This window comes from Bos grunniens, chromosome 15 (genome assembly GCF_055505025.1).
Source record: "Bos grunniens cultivar Pamir isolate PY7600 chromosome 15, Bosgru_T2T1.0, whole genome shotgun sequence".
Taxonomy (NCBI): domain Eukaryota; kingdom Metazoa; phylum Chordata; class Mammalia; order Artiodactyla; family Bovidae; genus Bos; species Bos grunniens.
The window spans coordinates 79,829,537-79,852,487 of NC_141179.1; the positions used below are offsets into that span (position 1 = coordinate 79,829,537).

The 22,951-nt window shown below is 38.4% G+C and overlaps 1 protein-coding gene and 2 pseudogenes across 1 annotated transcript in view; all 3 read left to right on the forward strand.

Annotated features, from left to right (window-relative positions):
- The first annotated feature begins 49 nt into the window (after positions 1 to 49).
- LOC147358662 (olfactory receptor 8J3-like) lies at positions 50 to 987 on the forward strand (annotated as a pseudogene).
- Positions 988 to 11,964: 10,977 nt separating this feature from the next.
- On the forward strand, positions 11,965 to 12,902 carry LOC147358663 (olfactory receptor 8J3-like; annotated as a pseudogene).
- A 1,693-nt stretch (positions 12,903 to 14,595) lies between these two features.
- The window catches only part of LOC147358664 (fatty acid desaturase 2-like protein FADS2B), a 32,586-nt gene continuing 24,230 nt past the window's right edge, over positions 14,596 to 22,951 (forward strand). The window contains exon 1 of the mRNA XM_086338206.1: positions 14,596 to 14,607. Within this exon, the coding sequence (XP_086194332.1) occupies positions 14,596 to 14,607 (12 nt within the window). The remainder of the gene's footprint in view (positions 14,608 to 22,951) is intronic.

Genomic DNA, 22,951 nt, shown 5'->3' on the forward strand with positions numbered 1-22,951 from the left:
TAACCATTTCTCCTTTCTCGCTCAAACAGATGACTCTCCAAACTCTACCATGGCTCATGAAAATTTCACCCGAGTCATTGAATTTATTCTCACAGGAGTCTCAGAACGCCCAGACCTCCAGATGCCACTCTTCTTTGTCTTCCTGGTCATCTATGGACTGACCGTGACAGGAAACCTAAGCATCATCACCCTCACTAGTGTGGACTCTCCGCTTCAGACCCCCATGTATTTCTTCCTCAGGCACTTGGCCATCATCAATCTTGGCAATTCAACTGTCATTGCTCCTAAAATGTTGGTCAATTTCTTAGTAAAGAAACACACCACCTCCTTCTATGAATGTGCCACCCAACTAGGCATGTTCTTGGTTTTCATTGTAGCTGAAATTTTCATTTTAGCTGTGATGGCCTATGACCGCTATGTGGCCATTTGTAACCCCCTGCTCTACCTGGTGGTTGTATCTCGGCGGATCTGCTTTCTGCTAGTTTCACTCACATACCTCTACAGCTTTTCCACAGCTATTGTGGCTTCGTCTTCTGTATTCTCTATGTCTTATTGCTCTTCCAATGTAATCAATCATTTTTACTGTGATATCGTCCCTCTGATAGCATTGTCTTGCTCTGATACTTCCTTTCCAGAAACAGTAGTACTTGTATCTGCATCTACAAATTTGGTGTTTTCCATAATTACCGTTGTAGCATCTTATTTCAACATTGTTCTGTCCATTCTAAGGATACGTTCATCAGAAGGAAGAAAAAGAGCCTTCTCCACATGCACTTCCCATATGACAGCTGTGTCAGTCTTCTATGGAACTCTGCTTTTCATGTATTTGCAGCCTCAAACTAACCATTCTATGGGTGCTGATAAAATGGCTTCAGTGTTTTATACACTGGTGATTCCCATGCTGAATCCTATGATCTACAGCCTGAGGAACAAGGACGTGAAGGCTGCCTTAAAGAGATTTCTGACAAATTCATGCTGTTCTTTTAAGCTGATGAAATTTTTAACTCTAAGGTAAATGAGGAGATGGTTAAGAAAGGCGCATTGTGTGGAGGAGATTCTGAACAGCATTAGAAGCTAACGGAATGGGTGTTTTTCCCATTTTATTTATTTTGAGGCAAGGCTCTAGTCTGCATCATACAAATAGAAATCTTAAAAATAACCTAGTTTTTTTTTTTTTTTCTGATCTAAAGAACAAAAAGTCAGAATTTAGACAATAGTCTCAGAAATTTGGCAATGAATTTCAGAAAGGAAACAGTGTATGAAAATGAGATCCTCATTCTTTGTAAAAGCTGTCCAGTTCACTTATCCTGAGCCAAGTTCATTTATCCTACTGACCCAGGTAGGTTACTGGAAGATCTAAGTTGTCCCAGACCAAAACAAACAAACAACAACATCAATGAACTAATATTTATGATATCACCCATAAGGCAGAGTTTGTAGTTTGCCAAAACCTTGTTAATTTCCTGCTCTAATTAAAAAAGAACAAATAAATCAACCCTCTTAAGAAGAAGATAACAATATTCATGTATTCACAGCACAATATAACCATGTTCAAGATAGATTCTAAGTTCCTAACAAACCAATATAGTCAATAGAAGAAAATTAGAGTAATCCTTGAAGTGACAGCAGAGAGTGGCTCTCAGTTCTCCTGCTCTTGCTCAGCCTTCAGATCTTCAGAGCATTCGTCTGTACCTTTGTTTGAGACTTTGTAAACTTCATGGCCTCTTCTACCCACTTCATCTCCTGCATTCCAATCTGTTTTGTACTTGTGGAATTTTTCTTGTGGGAGATAACTTTTTGGTCTCCTAATGATAGCAAAAATCTCTTTGGTAATACAATAAGATACTGGGACATAGAACAAAACAGAAATATCAAAATATAAAATATCAGGGAGAAAATATGCAAAAATTATTTTATCTAGCACATGGAACAAAGAAGGCAATGACACCCCACTCCAGTACTCTTGCCTGGAAAATCCCAGGGATGGAGGAGCCTGGTAGGCTGCAGTCCATGGGGTCGCTAGGAGTCAGACATGACTGAGCGACTTCACTTTCCCTTTTCACTTTCATGCATTGGAGAAGGAAATGGCAACCCACTCCAATGTTCTTGCCTGGAGAATCCCAGGGACGGGGGAGCCTGCTGGGCTGCCGTCTCTGGGGTCGCACAGAGTCAGACACAACTGAAGTGACTTAGCATAGCATAGCATAGCATAGCACACGTAAAATTCAAAAAATCAAGTAAAATTTAAATTTCAATGGGCAAAGTTTAGACAACGTAAGATGTAGATTTGAACACAGACTGGTTCCAAATAGGGAAAGGAGTACATCAAAGCTGAATACTGTCACCCTGCTTATTTAACTTATGTGCAGAGTACATCATGAGAACCGCTGGGCTGGAAGAAGCACAAGCTGGAATCAAGATTGCCGGGAGAAATATCAATAACCTCAGATATGCAGATGACAACACCCTTATGGCAGAAAGTGAAGAGGAACTAAAGAGCCTCTTGATGAAAGTGAAAGAGGAGAGTGAAAGGGTTAACTTAAAGCTCAACATTCAGAAAACTAAGATCATAGCATCCGGTGCCATCACTTCATGGCAAATAGATGGGAAAGAATGGAAACAGAGACAGACTTTTATTTTGGGGGGCCTCCAAAATCACTGCAGATGGTGACTGAAGCTATGAAATTAAAATATGCTTGCTCCTTGGATTGAACCCAGGTCTCCCACATTGCAGGCAGATTCTTTACTGTCTGAGCCACCAGGGAATATAGTTATTTTATCCCAGTGTCCATTTATATATATGTGTGTGTATGTATTAATTTTTACATCAAATATTGGTAAGAATATGGTGAAAATGAAATTCTCATGCACAGCTTTTGCCAATGTAAAATGCTACAATAAGTTTGGTAATCTTGCAGTTTCTTGTAAAGTTAAATGTACAGTGACCTATATCCTAGTTATTCTAAGATCCCTAACTAGGAGAAAGTAATGGATATATACTCACACATACACTTATATAGGACTCTTTATGCTAGACGTTTTAATAGCACAGCACAAACACAATATCCATCAATGTTTGAAGAGTTGTGGCACTCACATGCAGTGGGATGTCATATAGTTATAAAATCACACATGGATAAATTTCAAAATCACTATGCTGAGTGAAAGATACCAGAGTGAGAATATTGTGTGATTCCATGTGCATGAAATTCAAAAACAGGATAATAAGTTTAGGGATAGAAAACAGAGTAGTATTTGCTAGAGTTGTGAGAATGTTTGTGGAGTTAAATGAGGGAAATTTCCATTATTCCTGGAAGGGTGGAGGGGTTATAAAGCACTGGAGAAGTTTCTGTGGTGCTGAAAACATTCTATATTTTGATTTAGGTATTAGGAACAAATGACACATTTTCCAAAACTTGCCCATCCATGCAGTTTAGATCCATCTTTAGCTGTTTATGATTTTTGATCAATTCTAATACATAAGGCTGAGGGTATAGGTAAAATGTTATGAGAGAGCATGTACTGTCTTATGTTAAATTTTACCTTCCATGATGTTGTACTGGGCATTATCCAAGTGTATTGGTGTCTCAGCTCAGGAAGCACTATAGTTTAAACACACACTGCATTTCAATAATTGTTATGGGTTTGTCATATTAAAGGTCAGAGTATGTATACCACTCACTTAAAGATGAGGCTTTAATTTCATCATGGCTTTGGTCATATTACATAATTTATCTGAGCTTGGTTTTCCTCTGTTTATTGTTATATTCCATATTTATATCATATAGGTTAAATGATATATTTTCACCCCAGTGCCAACTACATATTTTTTTTACTGGAATTATAAATTTAAAAAATTCTATGCAATGATGATTCGTTTACAATTATATCATGACTTTTGGAACTGTTTCAGTTTTGCTGAGTTAAAGCCCATACAGTAGCATTTTCATTGTTACTATAATCATTGAGTCTGTGTAAATGAATGAGCACATAAAACAGGCTGTAGGTCTCAATGGAACTGTACAGATCATTTATGCTGTTTTCTTCCTTTCCTAAAATTGCCCCTTACACTTTTTCACTAGGAAATATGCAGAATATCTTGGATAATTAGCAGAAACTACAGGCAATTTTTTAATCTCTCAGATAATTTAAACAAAAATGTCTGAATAAATACCATACTACTTCCTCAAGGAACATCAGAAGGAGAGAAGAAAAGCGTAAATTCTCTTTACTCAGAGAAAAGTAAGAGAAACTTGAGAGCAGAAAACTGCAATTATTCTTTAAATGTGAGTAGATAAACATTGCTGTTGATTTTGATGATCACCTAATGTTGGTAATTCACCTTGATTCTTAGATTCTGACTAAAGACACTTTTATGGTCACTGACAGATCATTCTTTATCTCACAGGAATTTCATTATTTCCTTTTTTAACTGGTTTTCCTGGAATAGTATTTAAGGCGTTAAAATCCCATGAATTGACAACATGTTCTAGTTCTGTTTGACTTGTGAAAGCTGAAAGCTGCATTTGGAAATTACAGGTGCAGAAAGAGTGCACAGATCATCACCAATCTAACTATTAGAATCCAGTAAGATTAGAATTCGCAGATAAAATACAGAATATTCAGCTGCATTTAAATTTCAGATCAATAACAAATAGTTTTTAGTATTTGCCTCATGCAACATTTGGCTTTTTTGTTAATGTAACCAATTCAATATTTTAAAAGGAATATTTTAAAATATTGTGTCACCCATTAAATATTTTATAAATTGAAAATGATTTAATTTAAAGATATGCATATTCTTATATATAAGATCAACTCCCATGCATAAACTTGGAGATTTTTTATTCATTTGTTTTCTCAGTTCAGTTCAGTTCAGTCGCTCAGTCGTGTCTGACTCTTGTTTTCTCTACCAGTTGATAACTTGCTAACTACGTAGTCCATGTTTTTTCTTTTTCTTTCTTTCTTTTTTTTATTTTTAAAGAAAAGACTTTACAAATTGAGCAAGTAGACTGGTAAATATAGGAAGATTTTTTAAGAGTTTTGGAGAAAGACTTTAAGCCCAAATAATTCCTAACTGCCATCAGCAATTCTGAAGATTCAAAACGCAGTCATCTCTTTGCATACATTTTGTATCTTGTCTGCTTTAATGCACACAGGCATGCTCAGTTGTGTCTGACTCTTTGGGACCCCATGAACTGTAGCCCCCACTATGGAATTTTCCAAGCCAGAATACTGGAGTGAGTTGTTATTTCCTCATCCAGGGTATCTATCTGACCCTACAGGAATAGAAACTGCATCTATAACAAGACATATCCTTTCCTAAAAAAAAAAACAAAAAAACAAAACAAAACAAAAAAAAAACACCAACTTGGTAGGGTATCAGTTCAATCTAGTCGCTTAGTCGTGTCTGACTCTTTGCGACCCCATGAACTGCAGCACGCCAGGCCTCCCTGTCCATCACCAACTCCCGGAGTCCACTCAAACCCATGTCCATTGAGTCAGTGATGCCATCCAACGATCCCGTCCTCTCTTTTCCCCTTCTCCTCCTGCCTCCAATCCCTCCCAGCATCAGGGTCTTTTCAAATGAGTCAGCTCTTCACAGCAGGTGACCAAAGTATTGGAGTTTCAGCTTCAACATCAGTCCTCCCAATGAACAAGTAGGACTGATTTCCTTTAGGATGGGTGGGTTGGATCTCCTTGCACTCCAAGGGACTCTCAAGAGTCCTCTCCAACACCACAGTTCAAAAGCATCAATTCTTTGGCACTCAACTTTCTTTATACTCTAACTCTCACATCCATACATGACTACTGGAAATACCATAGCCTTGACTAGATGGACCTTTGTTGGCAAAGGAATGTGTCTGCTTTTGAATATGCTATCTAGGTTGGCCATAGCTTTCCTTCCAAGGAGTAAGTGTCTTTTAATTTTATGTCTGCAATTACCATCTGCAGTGATTTTGGAGCCCCCCAAAATAAAGTCAGCCACTATTTCCACTGTTCCTCATCCATTTGCCATGAAGTGATTGGACCGGATGACATGATCTTAGTTTTTTGAATGTTAAGCTAAAAGCCAACTTTTTCACTCTCCACTTTCGCTTTCATCAAGAGGCTTTTCAGTTCCTCTTCACTTTCTGCCATAAGGGTGGTGTCATCTGCATATCTGAGGTTCTTGATATTTCTCCCGGCAATCTTGATTCCAGCTTGTGCTTCTTCCAGCTCAGCGTTTCTCATGATGTACTCTGCATATGAGTTAAATAAGCAGGGTGACAATATACAGCCTTGATGTACTCCTTTTCCTATTTGGAACCAGTCTGTTTTTCCATGTCCATTTCTAACTGTTGCTTCCTGACTTGCATACAGGTTTCTCAAGAGGCAGGTCAAGTGGTCTGGTATTCCCATCTCTTTCAGAATTTTCCACAGTTTATTGTGATCCACACAGTCAAAGGCTTTGGCTAAGTCAATAAAACAGAAATAGATGTTTTTTTTTTTCTGGAACTCTCTTGCTTTTTCCATGATCCAGCGGATGTTGGCAATTTGATCTCTGGTTCCTCTGCCTTTTCTAAAACCAGCTTGAACAACTGGAAGCTCACAGTTCACGTATTACTGAAGCCTGGCTTGGAGAATTTTAAGCATCACTTTACTAGCATGTGAAATAAGTGCAATTGTGCAGTAGTTTGAGCATTCTTTGGCATTGCCCATCTTTAGGATTGGAATGAAAACTGACCTTTTCCAGTCCTGTGGTCACTGCTGAGTTTTCCAAATTTGCTAGCATATTGAGTGCAGGACTTTCATAGCATCATCTTTTAGGTTTTGAAATAGCTCAACTGGAATTCCATCACCTCCACTAGCTTTGTTCGTAGTGATGCTTCCTAAGGCCCACTTGACTTCACATTCTGGCTCTAGGTGAGCAATCACACCATCATGATTATCTGGGTCATGAAGATCTTTTTTGTACAGTTCTTCTGTGTATTCTTACCATCTCTTCTTAATATCTTCAACTTCTGTTAAGTCTATACCATTTCTGTCCTTTATTGAGCCCATATTTGCATGAAATGCTCCCTTGGAATCTCTAGTGTTCTTGAAGAGATCTCTAGTCTTTCCCATTCTGTTGTTTTCCACTATTTCTTTGCATTGATCACTGAGGAAGGCTTTCTTATCTCTCCTTGCTATTCTTTGGAACTCTGCATTCAAATCAGTATATCTCTCCTTTTCTCCTTTGGTTTTCGTTTCCCTTCTTTTCACAGCTATTTGTAAGGTCTCTTCAGATAGCCATTTTGCTTTATTGCATTTCTTTTTCTTGGGGATGGTCTTGATTCCTGTCTCCTGTACAATGTCATGAACCTCCATCCATAGTTCATCAGGCACTCTATCTATCAGATCTAGGCCCTTAAATCTATTTCTCACTTCCACTGTATAGTCATAAGGGATTCAATGTAGGTCATATCTGAATGGTCTAGTAGTTTTCTCCACTTTCTTCAATTTCAGTCTGAATTTGACATTAAGGATTTTTCATGATCTGAGCTACAGTCAGCTCCTGGTCTTGTTTTTTGGTGACTGTATAGAGCTTCTCCATCTTTGGCTGCAAAGAATATAATCAATCTGATTTTGGTGTTGGCTATCTGGGGATGTACATGTGTAGAGTCTTCTTTTGTGTTATTGGAAGATGGTGTTTGCTATGACCAGTGCATTTTCTTGGCAAAACTCTATTAGCCTTTGCCCTGCTTCATTTCATATTCCAAGGCCAAATTTGCCTGTTATACCAGATGTTTCTTGACTTCCTACTTTTGCATCCCAGTCCCCTTTAATGAAAAGGACATCTTTTTTGGGTGTTAGTTCTAGAAGGTCTTGTAGGTCTTCATAGAACTGTTCAACTTCAGCTTCTTCAGCGTTACTGTTCAGGGCATAGACTTGGATCACTGTGATATTCAATGGTTTGCCTTGGAGATGAACAGAGAGAATTCTGTCGTTTTTGAGATTGTATCCAAGTACTGCATTTCAGACTCTTTGGTTTACTACGATGGCTACTCCATTTCTTTAAGGGATTCCTACCCACAGTGGTAGCTATACTGGTCATCTCAGTTAAATTCACCCATTCCAGTCCATCTTAGTTTGCTGATTCCTAGAATGTCAATGTTCACTCTTGCTATCTTCTGTTTGACCGCTTCCAATTTGCCCTGATTCATGGACCTACCATTCCAGGTTCCTATGCAGTATTGCTCTTTACAGCATCAAACCTTGCTTCTATCACCAGTCCCATCCACAACTGGGTGGTGTTTTGCTTTGGCTCAATCCCTTCATTCTTTCTGGAGTTATTTCTCCACGGATCTTCAGTAGCATAGTGGGGCACCTACTGACCTGGGGAGTTCATCTTTCAGTGTCCTATCTTTTTGCCTTTTTATACTGTTCATGGGGTTTGCAAGGCAAGAATAGTGACGTAGTTTGCCGTTCCCTTCTCCAGTGGATCACATTCTGTCAGACCTCTCCACAGTGACCCTTCCATCTTGGGTGGAAATTATTTTCAGTAAATGCCCAGAAGTTGTATGTTGGACCATACAGGGAGTTGCTAATCAACAGGTATATAAAGTTTCAGTTAAGGAAGTTGAATAAAATCTATGGATCTACTCTATAGCATTTAACTATAATTTACCATACTGTACTATTCACTCATAAATTATTTAATGGGGCAGATAAAATATTATGTATTTTATCGCATTAAATCAAAATTTAAAAAGTAGACAAGGTCCATGGAATTTCCCAAGCAAAAATACTAGAGTGGGTTGCCATTTACTACTCCAGCGAATCTCCCTAATCCAGAGATCAAACTCAAGTCTCCCACATTGGTAGGCAGATTCTTTACCACTGTGTCACCTGGGAAGCCCAAATCAACTATAATTCAATAAAAAAAATTTTTTTTGTTGAGAAAAAAAGAAAAAGAGGCATGAGAGACACAGAATCAACATCCTGTAGTGCAGTGTTATAGGACAAAAGAAAAACTAGATTCTCAAAAGAGAGGATAGTCTTCAGTGGAAAAGGATGCAGGTATATTGAGAAACATATTGGGAAGTTATGCTACAATTAAAAAAAAAAGTTGAAGCAGATGAAAAAATCTTGAAATCAATGAAAAAATATCGTATGATCATTAGGGCTCATTTCCTAAATATCTGCAAGTTTAACTTACCAAATATGCTCCAGAGTTACTTAGTAGCTTGCCTAAATTAATATTTAAATTTCTCATAAACACTTAAAGTTTAATAAGTTCATAATATCACTTTCATCACTCCATCTTAAATCATAACCCCCAAATTGGAAAAACCATATTGATCCAGTCACAAAAGAAAAAAATCACAAAAGTATTTTTTGTTCCTAATCTCAGTGTCATTCCCTCATCTCTTTCTCATAGAGCCCACACCATGAATTATGTTGCTGATGCTTTCTTGTTTCTGCTCTCAACTGTTAATGTACCATCTTCTATTTCCATTTCTCTACTTTGGCTCATTATCTTCCACCAGGAATCCTATAGCAACTGTTTACTCACTTTTAAATTTTTACTCATGATTTCTACCTCCTTTCAATTATGTAATTATTATCTTCATAACAGCAAGAATTATCTTTTTAAAGTTTAAAACTGACCGTGTTCCTTATCTACCTTCAAACTTAACAATGCTTTAGAATTCACTTAAAATAAAATCCAACTATTTACTGTGACCTATATTATATGATTCTACTGTCTCCATTTCCTCATTATTATTTAGTTACACTGGCTCCATTAAGTTTTGCTATAAAAACAGACAGGAAAAGGAATAGTTATTTTCTACCCTAAAACAGCATCTTCAAGAAATCGGAATCCTGGAATGTTCTTCCGGTGATTCATTCAAAAGTTGGTTCTGCCTCACTGTTCAGTTTTAGTTCAAATGTATGTCTCAAAAAGGTCTTCTTTTAACATCTTGTGTGAAATAATTCTCCCAGGTTATCCTAATGTGTATTTTGTTACTTGTCCTTATTAAAATTAATACTCTACAATTATCTTGTGCTTATATTTTGTTACCAGCCCTTTCTCTCTTCCCTATTACTGGAATAGTATGTCCATGAGGTAAGAGACAAGTCATTCAACTGAAGCTTGGCTATTTCCTGACAAAAGTAGAAAATCAACAAATACCTGGTAATTAAATAAGAAAATGATTCAAGGGACCAAAGAGAATGTTTGGTGTCAGTATAAAATATTCAACAATATTAGAAGTAATTTTGGTCTTATATCTCTGATTCTTTTTCATTGTCACAACTCTTTTTTTTCTTTCTTACTGTAGAATTTTTGTTTTAATTTTGTTTAGAAGAGAAATGTCAACAGTTCTGGCCTTTGAAATGTCACATATTTATGATATATAGATTTAAAAAACACTTTATTGAATTATGATTGACATGCCAAAACTCTACATGTTTAATGTTTGCAACTTGATGAGATTAGAGATGTGTGTGCATCAGTGAGATCATCACTATCTACAAAAGTTTCAAATTCACCATCTACAAAAGTTTCTTCCTGCTTACTTTATTAATTATTGTTAACATATTGCATATATATATGTTAATTGTTGCTAAAAGGTAAATCTTACGTTAATTGATCATGTAACTTTGACCCTCTACAACTTCTCTCTGAGTCCTCAGCTTAGAGACTCTGAACAGACTTCTTTATGTCAGGTGCCCCCAACTAGACATCAATTGTTATTGAGAAAAAGCTCAACTTAGTGAGGTCAAATATCACCTTTCAAATATCTCTAGCAAAATATTCAGTTGTATTATAATCTCATGTAGATCCTTTAGCAAATATATGTAATGAAATTACCATAGAAGTTCTATAAAAGGATGTTTAATATTATTGCATTGATGAAAAAATATCAAAAATACTGATAAAATATCAGTAAAGTTATGAACTAAAATTGAGGTCAGAAGTATTTCATAATTCAAAAAATAATGTTAAAAAATTGTATAAATAAAAAAATAATGGTTAAAAATAAAAGCACATTGAAATAATATGAGGAATTGTATCAACTTGTGGGCAAGAAGGAAAAGAGCTATGAAAGGGAGGAAAACACTTTCAAAGAGAAAAATTTTTTTAAAGGTGAAAAGAGAATAGTTGATGTAAAAAATGTATCTGAGAACATGTCTCCATATATTTTTTTCTGGTAATAAACTGAAAAATGAGCAAAGAGTTTAACAGAAATAGATGGTCAAATCTGCAAGTTCAATACAGACCAAATAGAAGCTATAGAAATACAGTATAAATGAAAAGGGGTAGAGCATTGGCTAAATTATCTATTCTTAAGAAAAAGCAAGAAATCTCAGATTAGGAAATTAAGAATAGATGCCAAATTATTTGTGTGCTTAGTCACTCAGTCATGTCCAACTCTGTGAGCCCCATCAGGACTGTTGCCCACCAGGGTCTTCTGTCCATGGAATTTTCCAGGCAAGACTATTGGAACAGGTTGCCATTTCCTGTTCCCAGGGATCTTCCCAATCCAGGGATTGAACCTCTGTCTCTTGCGTATCCTGCATTGGCAGGCAGATTTTTTACCATTAAGCCACTGGGGAAATCTTGAATTATTAGGGAACTTGCAATTCTTCATGTCTTCCTCACACTCTGTGCAAGAGGCATCAGATTGGAATCTCCATTCTATTTTTTAAGCTACTAAAACAGTCATAATTTAATAAGATTATGAGAAAATAAAATTTCAAAATATACATTACACTGGATCATCTGTTTAATTTGCCGTACCCGTCTCATCTCTTCAGTAAATGATTGCAAAGTTGGTTTACTAGACCTAGAAGTTTGAGTTTAGTAACTGAGACCAATAGGAAATCTCATCAAAGGATTGCTTTTGACATCTAATAACGGTACTGGAAAATAATTCCATAAGGTTTGTGACTACTTCTTTTTTTCTTCAAACAGATGACTTTTCAAACCTTTACATGGCTAATGGAAATTTCACCTGAGTCACTGAGTTTATTCTCATAGGAGTCTCAGAACGTCCAGACCTCCAGATCCCACTCTTCTTTGTCTTTCTGGTCATCTATGGACTGACCATGACAGGAAACCTAAGCATCATCACCCTTACCAGTGTGGACTCTTGACTTCAGACCCCAATGTATTTCTTCCTCTGGAACTTGGCTATCATCAATCTTCGCAATTCAACTGTCATTGCTCCTAAAATGCTGATCAATTTCTTAGTAAAGAAACACACCACCTCCTACTATGAACGTGGCACCCAACTCGGAGGGTTCTTGGTTTTCATTGTAGCTGAAATTTTCATTTTAGCTGTGATGGCCTATGACCACTATGTGGCCATTTGCAACCCCCTGCTCTACATGGTGGTGGTGTCTCAGAGGATCTGTCTTCTGCTAGTTTCCCTCACATACCGCTATAGCTTTTGTACATCAATTGTAACTTCATCGTCTGTATTCTCTATGACTTATTGCTCTTCCAATGTAATCAATCACTTTTACTGTGATACCGTCCCTCTGTTAGCATTGTCTTGTTCTGATATTTCAGTTCCAGAAGCAATAATATATATATCTGCATCTACAAATTTGGTGTTTTCCATAATTACTGTCGTAGCACCTTCTTTCAACATTTTTTTTCTGTCCATTCTAAAGATACGTTCATCAGAAGGAAGGAAAAGAGCCTTTTCCACATGTGTCTCACATATTACAGCAGTGTCAGTCTTCTATGGAACTCTACTTTTTGTGTATTTGCAGCCTCAAACTAACCGTTCTCTGGGTGCTGATAAAATGGCTTCAGTGTTCTATGCACTGGTGATTCCCATGCTGAACCCCATGATCTACGCCTGAGGAATAAGGACATGAAAGCTGCATTGAAGAGATTTATTAGAAATCCATGCTGTTTTTAGAGTCATTCTAGTTTTAAAACTCTGTAGATAAATGAAGGTAGGCTGCCATTGGTTGGAGAAAGCTGAGATTAGATGTCTGGTTTATAGGTTTTCAAGTAACCCTGGAAATTAAATAGGATTATGTTTCCAGGCAATGGTGATTTTAAAAATAACCATACCTATTAAGGTGAAAAGAGAATAGTTGATGTAAAATGAAGCATATTCACTAACTTTGCTTAGTGTTCGGTAATCTAGATTGAAAGAAATGTTTCCAGATATGTTAAGAAATAAGTAAACTAGAACAGAGCAATATCTATAAATGAAACAAGCAAGCTGATCATTCTTATTATTTTGTTTCTTTTTCTTTTTATCCTGGATGTGTATGGGTATAGTAGATAACTACATCTTGAAGAATTGTAATTAGAGATGGCTAAAATCTTTTTTACTCTTTTTAGCAAAATTATGCCAGTTATCTTTAAAGTAAAACTCCCTACTCTTTCTTAATATTGTTTGTTTGATAAAATATTTAGTAGGAGTGAATTTATATTCTGAATGTCAACCTAAATATGACTATTTTATTGTTAATATATTTTATATATTTTGAATTTGTTATAAATGTATATAATTTATACATCAACATAAAAACATAGTCAATTTTTTAATATGCTCTCATTTTATTCATGAGCTTAGTGGATACCATTAAGATTTTCCTTTCTCCTTACTGAGTATAGTCCTCTTTACTGCGTTTAATACATGCACTTTATTGTGAGACAATGGACATTCAATGAACAATTTTTTCAGAGTCCTTTATACCATTACAAAAACAATTTGTTTTCCAAAAATATTCTGTTGTGTTTTCTGATAGTTTTTGATCAGTGAGCTTACACTAAAATCTGTTCTCCAACTGTGAATGGATAGGGATGACCAGACAATATCACAGACTTATTAAATCAGATCACCAAATAAAGATTACTAAAACCATATTTTAAGAAAAGTTGAAAGGAGTTGAGGTTACAAAAATATTCAGAGATAAGATTGTAGAGACTCACATTAACATATAAGTTTTCAAATGCAATCCACACTTTATTTTTAATGCAATATAAAATGGGTTTTATGTCCAAATATCAGAAGTTTACATTTTGAAAGGACTGAAAAACAATTGAGAGGAAATGAAATCAGGAAAATAAGGGAAATTTGGATACACTTTATCATGAAGTGTTGTTGATGTACAATACTATATTAGTTTTAGGTGTAGTTGAACATTACACATGTGAAATAAAAAAATAAATAAAACACACTAATGACTATAACAAAATAGAAATAGATTCATAGGAACAAAGAGCAAACTAGTGGGGAAAGGGAAGAGGAGAGAGATAAGATAGGGGCAGAGGAAGAGGCACAATCCACTGTGTGCAAAATTACTGGAAAATTGACAAACAGAGGACACATATGTAATGAATGTTTTCAGATATCTGACAATTGGCAGCACAGGACTGTGATGTCAGTAAAGGGTACAGTTAACTGTCCTTCACATAGGGTGATGGTGGGCATGAAGAGAACACAGTATTCAGGTAAAGTTGAAGACACAGTCAGACCAGAAGGGCTGAGGTGCCTGGGATATATGCATTGGGAACTAGAGTGGAGACACCTAAGCAGACACAGTGACTACCCAGCAGCCTGAATTCTGCTTGAGAAGTCCAGTGACTTCTGAACCATGCCTATTAAGGTGAGATTCCATAAGGCCAGGTCAAGAACAGCTACCAGGGAGTGAGAAATGGCTGGAGGTCTGGATGATGAAGACTACCACTTCACACAGGATTGAAACACATCAAAATTCTGTCAAACTCTAGTGGGAAAACTCACTGAATGCCTAGGGCTCTGTCCAACTCAAACCTGAGCCATGCAGGTGGGGGAAAGGTTGAAGACGCCAGACAAAGCTAAAAATGTGCATGAACCTTTATATTACCATCCATGAGGCAGAGTTTGCAGTTTGACACAAACTTTGTTAATTTCCTGCAAAAATAAGTAACTACAAGGACAAATAAATTCAGCCCTCTTAAGAAGAATATAGCAATATTTAGATATCATCACAGCATCCTATCACAATTTCCAATTCGACTCCAGAGTTCTCTAACACAGCACAATCCTTGAATTGATAACAGAGAGTAGTTTCTAGTTTTCCCTCTCACTTCTCAGTCTTCAGAGTGTTAGTCTGTGTACCTTGAGATGGGACTTTATTAGCTTTATGGCCTCTCCTAACCACTCCATCTCCTGCATCCCAATCTGTTCTGTACATGAGAAGCTGTCTGAGAGGAGAAGACATTTTTGCCCTCCCTGCTGCTGCTAAGTCGCTTCAGTCGTGTCGACTCTGTGTGACCCCATAGATGGCAGCCTACCAGGCTCCCCTGTCCCTTGGATTCTACAGGCAAGAACACTGGAGTGGGTTGCCATTTCCTTCTCCAATGCATGAAAGTGAAAAGTGAAAGTGAAGCCATTCAGTCGTGTCCCACTCTTCGCAACTGCATGGACTGCAGCCTACCAGGCTCCTCCATCCATGGGATTTTCCAGGCAAGAGTACTGGAGTGGGTTGCCATTGCCTTCTCCATCCCTACTGGTGCATTTTTTTGCTTTGTATCACTGCAGGATTTTGAGCCAAAGAACTAAACAGAGACATCAAAATAATAAAACCTCTGTGTGTTTATTGGCCATCTGGATGTCTTCTTTGGACAAATCTCTGTTTAGGTCTTCTGCTTATTTTCTTGATTAGGTTGTTTGTTTTCCTAATATTGAGCTATATTAGCTGCTTATATATTTTGGAGATTAATACTTTGTCAGTTGTTTCATTTGGAACTATTTTGTCCCATTCTGAGGATTGTCTTTTAATCTTGTTTATTGTTTTCTTTGCTGTGCAAAAACTTTTAAGTTTAAATAGGTTCCATTTGTATATTTTTGTTTTTATTTCCATTACTCTAGTAGGTGGGTCAAAGAGGACCTTGCTGTAACTTATATCAAAGGGTGTTCTGTCTATATTTCCTTTCAGAATTGTATAGCTTCTGGTCTTACATTTAGTTAGTTTTGTTTTTTAATTCACTTTGAGTTTATCTTTGTGTATGGTGATAGGAACTGTTCTAATTTCATTCTTTTACACATACTTGTCCAATTTTCCCAGCACCACATATTGAAGAAACTATCTTTTCTCCATTGTATATCATTGCTTTCTTTGTCAAAAATGAGATGTCCATAGGTGTGCAGGTTTATCTCTGGACTTTCTATCTTATCCCATTGGTTTATATTTCTATTTTTGTACCAATCCCCCCAAAATGGGCAGAAGACCTAAGGAGACAATTCTTCAAAGAAGACATACAGATTACAAATAAACACATGAAAAAAAAAAGCTTAGCATTGCTTATTGCTAGAGAAATGTAAATCAAAACCACAATGAGGTATCACCTCACACAGGTCACAATGGTCATCATCAAAAAATCTACAAACAATAAATGCTGGAGAGAATGTGGGGGAAAAGGGAATACTATTGCACTGTTGGTGGGAATGTAAATTTATACAGCTGCCATGGAGAACAGTATGGAAACTCCTTAAAACACTAGGCATAAAACTACCATATGACCCAGAGATCCCACTACTGGGCATACACCCTGAGAAAACCATAATTGGAAAAGACATATGTGCCCCAATGTTCATAGTGGCATTATGTACAATAGCTACGATGTTGAAGCAACTGAGATATCCATTGACAGATGAATGGAAAAAGAAAATGTCATACAAATATACAATGGAATACTCAGTTCAGTTCAGTCGCTCAGTCGTGTTCGACTCTTTGCGACCCATGAATCGCAGTTCACCAGGCCTCCCTGTCCATCACCAACTCATGGAGTTCACCCATACTCACGTCCAGCCATCTCATCCTCTGTCGTCCCCTTCTCCTCCCGCCCCCAACCCCTCCCAGCATCAGGGTCTTTTCCAATGAGTCAACTCTTCTCATGAGGTGGCCAAAGTACTGGAGTTTCAGCTTTAGCATCATTCCTTCCAAAGAAATCCCAGGGCTGATCTCCTTCAGAATGGACTGGTTGGATCTCCTTGCAGTCCAAGGGACTCTCAAGAGTCTTCTCCAACCACAGTTTAAAAGCATCAATTCTTTGGCGCTCAGCCTTCTTCACAGTCCAACTCTCACATCCATACATGGCCACAGGGAAAACCACAGCCTTGACTGGACGGACCTTTGTTGGCAAAGTAATGTCTCTGCTTTTGAATATGCTATCTAGGTTGGTCATAACTTTCCTTCCAAGGAGTAAATGTTTTTTAATTTCGTGGCTGCAGTCACCATCTGCAGTGATCTTGGAGCCTAAAAAAATGAAGTCTGACACTGTTCCCACTGTTTCCCCATCTATTTCCCATGAAGTGATGGGACCAGATGCCATGATCTTCGTTTTCTGAATGTTGAGCTTTAAGCCAACTTTTTCACTCTCCACTTTCACTTTCATCAAGAGGCTTTTTAGTTCCTCTTCACTTTCCGCCATAAGGGTGGTGTTGTCTGCATATCTGAGGTTACTGATATTTCTCCTGGCAATCTTGATTTCAGCTTGTGTTTCTTCCAGCTCAGCGTTTCTCATGATGTACTCTGCATTGAAGTTAAATAAGCAGGGTGACAATATACAGCCTTGACGTACTCCTTTTCCTATTTGGAACCAGTCTGTTGTTCCATGTCCAGTTCTAACTGTTGCTTCCTGGCCTGCATACAAATTTCTCAAGAGGCAGATGAGGTAGTCTGATATTCCCATCTCTTTCAGAATTTTCCACAGTTTATTGGGATCCACACAGTCAAAGGCTTTGGCATCGTCAATAAACCAAAAATAGATGCTTTTCTGGAACTCTCTTTCTTTTCCCATGATCCAGCGGATGTTGGCAATTTGATCTCTGGTTCCTCTGCCTTGTCTAAAACCAGTTTGAACATCAGGAAGTTCACGGTTCACATATTGCTGAAGCCTGGCTTGGAGAATTTTGAGCATTACTTTACTAGCGTGTGAGATGAGTGCAATTGTGCGGTAGTTTGAGCATTCTTTGGCATTGCCTATCTTTAGGATTGGAATGAAAACTGACCTTTTCCAGTCCTGTGGCCACTGCTGAGTTTTCCAAATTTGCTGGCATATTGAGTACAGCACTTTCACAGCATCATCTTTCAGGTTTTGAAATAGCTCAACTGGAATTCCATCACCTCCACTAGCTTTGTTCATAGTGATGCTTTCTAAGGCCCACTTAACTTCACATTCCAGGATGTCTGGCTCTAGGTCAGTGATTACACCATCATGATTATCTGGGCCGTGAAGAACTTTTTTGTACAGTTCTTCTGTGTATTCTTGCCATCTCTTCTTAATATCTTCTGCTTCTGTTAGGTCTATACCATTTCTGTCCTTTATCGAGCCCATCTTTGCAGGGGTCCAGCCCCAGCTGATGCAGGGTATTCCAAGGAGAGACAGCATCGGTGAGGATCAGGAAACAACTGCTTAATTAAATGTTAATTAAGGATATAAAAAGTAATAGAATGAGGATAGCTTAGTGAGCAAATTCAGTGGACAAAAGAGGCCGAAATAAGGATAGCTCAGTAGGAAAATTCAGTGAAGAAAAGAGGCTGAATAATTCAGCCAGAAGGTAAGAGAAAGAACGACATGGGGAGACCAAGTTTCGGTGAACAAGGCCCGCACTTTATTTTCCAAAGTAGTTTTTATACCTTAAGTTGTGCATAGAGGATAATGGGGGAAGGGGTAGAGTCATGCAAGGACAGCAGTTCCTGATCCTAATCGAAGCCAGACTTTCAAACTTATCATATGCAAACGTTCAGGTGATTTACATCATCTTCTGGCCAGGAGGCCTGTTAACATTTTAAGAAACTTATTTTTCTCTAAAGGTGATTATTCCAAAGTCAGGAGCCACCCTCCAAAAGCATTAGATAAAGTTGCATTCCTATAGGGCAAAGGTGTGGTGGGCTCAATAAAGAAAAGAATTAACTCAAGGGTCCAAGGTTACAAACATTGAGGCTACTACTTACATTTCTATACACCCATTATATCAATCAATACACTGCCAAGGACACAGTAGGTAAGCGGTATGGAGACTTAGCAGCAAACATTGGCCCAATAAGTGAATAACCCTTCACCAATACATTTTCTAATCAATCTTTTAACTACACAAAGGAATCTGTGTTTAGACAGTTTAGAACATCTCCCGCCTCTCACAGTTGGGAGGCTCTGAACAATTACATGTGGCCGGAAAAACCTTTCAGGCAGGCTAGAGGACTTCCAAAGGAGTTTGCAGGTTGAAACACTGTCACACCCAGGAATTATTAACTGGAGCTGTAGGCTAACTCTTTTTTCAGAGAGAGGTAGTGGGGGACAGCCCCCCGTAAAGTCAGAGGTGTAGGGGAAAGCACAAAGCAGAAAGTAGGCAGACTCTGGTTTTGGGGGTAGATGCTCAAGAATTTCCAGGGGGACTCCTGAGGCTCGATCCCGCCTTTGTGTATGCCGAGCCTCCTTCCTCATGACCTTTGTCATGGGCGGAGTTTTTCACGCTGGCTCCTGGCAGTGATAGAATTCCAGTTGAGCTATTCCAGATCCTGAAAGATGATGCTGTGGAAAGTGCTGCACTCACTATGCAATATGCACTCAATATGCAATATGCCGGCTCCCGGCACATCTTTGCATGAAATGTTCCCTTGGTATCTCTAATTTTCTTGAAGAGATCTCTAGTCACCAGATGGTCAACACCGAAATCAGACTGATTATATTCTTTGCAGCCAAAGATGGAGAAGCTCTATACAGTCAAGAAGAGATAAGAAAGCCTTCTTCAGCGATCAATGCAAAGAAATAGAGGAAAACAACAGAATGGGAAAGACTAGGGATCTCTTCAAGAAAATCAGAGATACCAAAGGAACATTTCATGCAAAGATGGGCTTGATAAAGGACAGAAATGGTATGGACCTAACAGAAGCAGAAGACATTAAGAAGAGATGGAAAGAATACACAGAAGAACTGTACAAAAAAGATCTTCACGACCCAGATAATCACGATGGTGTGATCACTAACCTAGAGCCAGACATTCTGGAATGTGAAGTCAAGTGGGCCTTAGAAAGCATCACTATGAACAAAGCTAGTGGAGGTGATGGAATTCAAGTTGAGCTATTCCAAATCCTGAAAGATGATGCTCTGAAAGTGCTGCACTCAATATGCCAGCAAATTTGGAAAACACAACAGTGGCCACAGGACTGGAAAAGGTCAATTTTCACTCCAATCCCAAAGAAAGGCAATGCCAAAGAATGCTCAAACTACCGCACAATTGCACTCATCTCACACACTAATAAAGTAATGCTCAAAATTCTCCAAGCCAGGCTTCAGCAATATGTGAACCGTGAACTTCCTGATGTTCAAGCTGGTTTTAGACAAGGCAGAGGAACCAGAGATCAAATTGCCAACATCCTCTGGATCATAGAAGAAGCAAGAGAGTTCCAGAAAAGTATCCATTTATGCTTTATTGACTATGCCAAAGCCTTTGACTGTGTGGATCACAATAAACTGTGGAAAATTCTGAAAGAGATGGGAATACCAGACCACTTGACCTGCCTCTTGAGAAATTTGTATGCAGGTCAAGAAGCAACAGTTAAAACTGGACATGAAACAACAGACTGGTTCCAAATAGGAAAAGGAGTACATCAAGGCTGTATATTGTCACCCTGTTTATTTAACTTATATGCAGCATACATCATGAGAAATGCTGGACTGGAAGAAATACAGGCTGGAATCAAGATTGCCAGGAGAAATATCAAGAACCTCAGATATGCAGATGATACCACCCTTATGGCAGAAAGTGAAGAGGAACTCAAAAGCCTCTTGATGAAAGTGAAAATGGAGAGTGAAAAGGTTGGCTTAAAGCTCAACATTCAGAAAATGAAGATCATGGCATCCAGTCCCATCACTTCATGGGAAATAGATGGGGAAACAGTGGAAACAGTGTCAGACTTTATTTTTCTGGGCTCCAAAATCACTACAGATGGTGACTGCAGCCATGAAATTAAAAGACGCTTACTCCTTGGACAGAAAGCTATGGCCAACCTAGATAGCATATTCAAAAGCAGAGACATTACGTTGCCAACAAAGCTTTGTCTAGTCAAGGCTATGGTTTTTCCTGTAGTCATGTATGGATGTGAGAGTTGGACTGTGAAGAAGGCTGAGTGCCAGAGAATTGATGCTTTTGAACTGTGGTGTTGGAGAAGACTCTTGAGAGTCCCTTGGACTGCAAGGAGATCCAAGCAGTCCATTCTGAAGGAGATCAGCCCTGGGATTTCTTTGGAAGGAATGATGCTAAAGCTGAAACTCCAGCACTTTGGCCACCTCATGCAAAGAGTTGACTCATTGGAAAAGACTCTGATGCTGGGAGGGATGGGCGGCAAGAGGAGAAAGGGGACGACAGAAGATGAGATGGCTGGATGGCATCAGTGACTCGATGGACATGAGTCTCAGTGAACTCCGGGGTTTGATGATGGACAGGGAGGCCTGGCGTGCTGCGATTCATGGGGTCACAAAGAGTCGGACACAACTGAGTGACTGATCTGATCTGAAGAATGATTAGAAGGTAAAAGTTTAAGGAATGTTGTAGTGTTAGCATATTTTACTATAGCTTGCGGGGATTAGGAATTTTAAAGATATTAATATTTAGAAGCCTTTTTAGGAGATAGTGAGCTTAGGATACTAGGGGCAAGCAGGATTTAGAAAGATAAGAAATAAACTGAGTAACCTGGTATGCAGCCCAGACATAACCATGAGTTACAATGTAATCACAAGTAAACACGATTCTGAGAGAATTGCTGAAGCAGGAACTCTGTTTGAAGGGCAAAAATGAGACAATAAATCTGGGTGAGGGGGAACCGAAAATGTCAAACCTCTGACCTAATGCTTTTGTCAAAATATAAAAGAGAACCTGAATCTTGAAATAAACATGCAGTCCTGCACCTTGAGTCAGAGGCTGCATCATTCTCTGCCAACACTGCTCATCTCTTCAAGCTGATTCCCTGGCTGCTGGAGCTGGACTCTGGCACCTGGGGAAATAAATGGCAACCCACTCCAGTATTCTTGCCTGGAAAATCCCATGGATGGAGGAGCCTGGCAGTCTACAGTCCATGAGATTGCAAAGAGTTGCACACAACTGAGCGACCTCACTTCTTTCTTTCAGCTTAATCATCAATTATAACTATAGGAAAGAAAACCTTACTGTATTTCATGAAGTGGAATTATATTATGATTTGATTATATTGTAAAGTGTTTTGTTTTTGACCATATATGGTGGTTTACTGACCTTTTTTGCCTGGTCAATTCAACAAGGTAGTTCCTTTGTGAATTATAGTTTCCTCATTTGAATTTCAACTAAAGCCACCTTTTTTTCAGATTACCTTAGAATCAAAAGTGCCTTGTATTCACTCTACAGGAATCCTGTTTCCAAAGGTAACAATACTAGGAGAAAATACAAGCCTGAGTATCCCTTTGGGATTTGCTTCTAAAAGCAAAGAACATGCCACGTGCTATCCTGGTGCCAAGTGACCAATTTTAATGCCAGTTATCTTTCTGGGATGAAGTAGGAAGAGAACTCTCATCATGAATATAATTGGCCCAGTTGATCTGTAAAACCCTTCAGCTTTGTGACTTCCATGCCTGCATTTGTGATAAAAGAGATTTTGCAGAAAGGAATAGCCAAAGAATAGTCAGCATACAACCAATGCTCAAGAATAATTTGTAGTCCACATTTCAGTCAGTTAAGAAACTGCCTGCAACTCAGGAGACCTGGGTTCGGTTCCCGAATTGGGAAGATCCCCTGCAGAAGGGCATGGCAACCCACTCTGGTATTCTTGCCTGGAGAATCCCATGGACAGAGGAGACTGGTGGGTACAGTCCATGGGGTCACAAGAGCCGGACACAACTTAGCGACTCAATCACCACCACGATGACAGAGGACGTGATGGTTGCATGGCATCACCAACTCAATGGACCTGAGTCTGAGCAAACTCCAGGAGA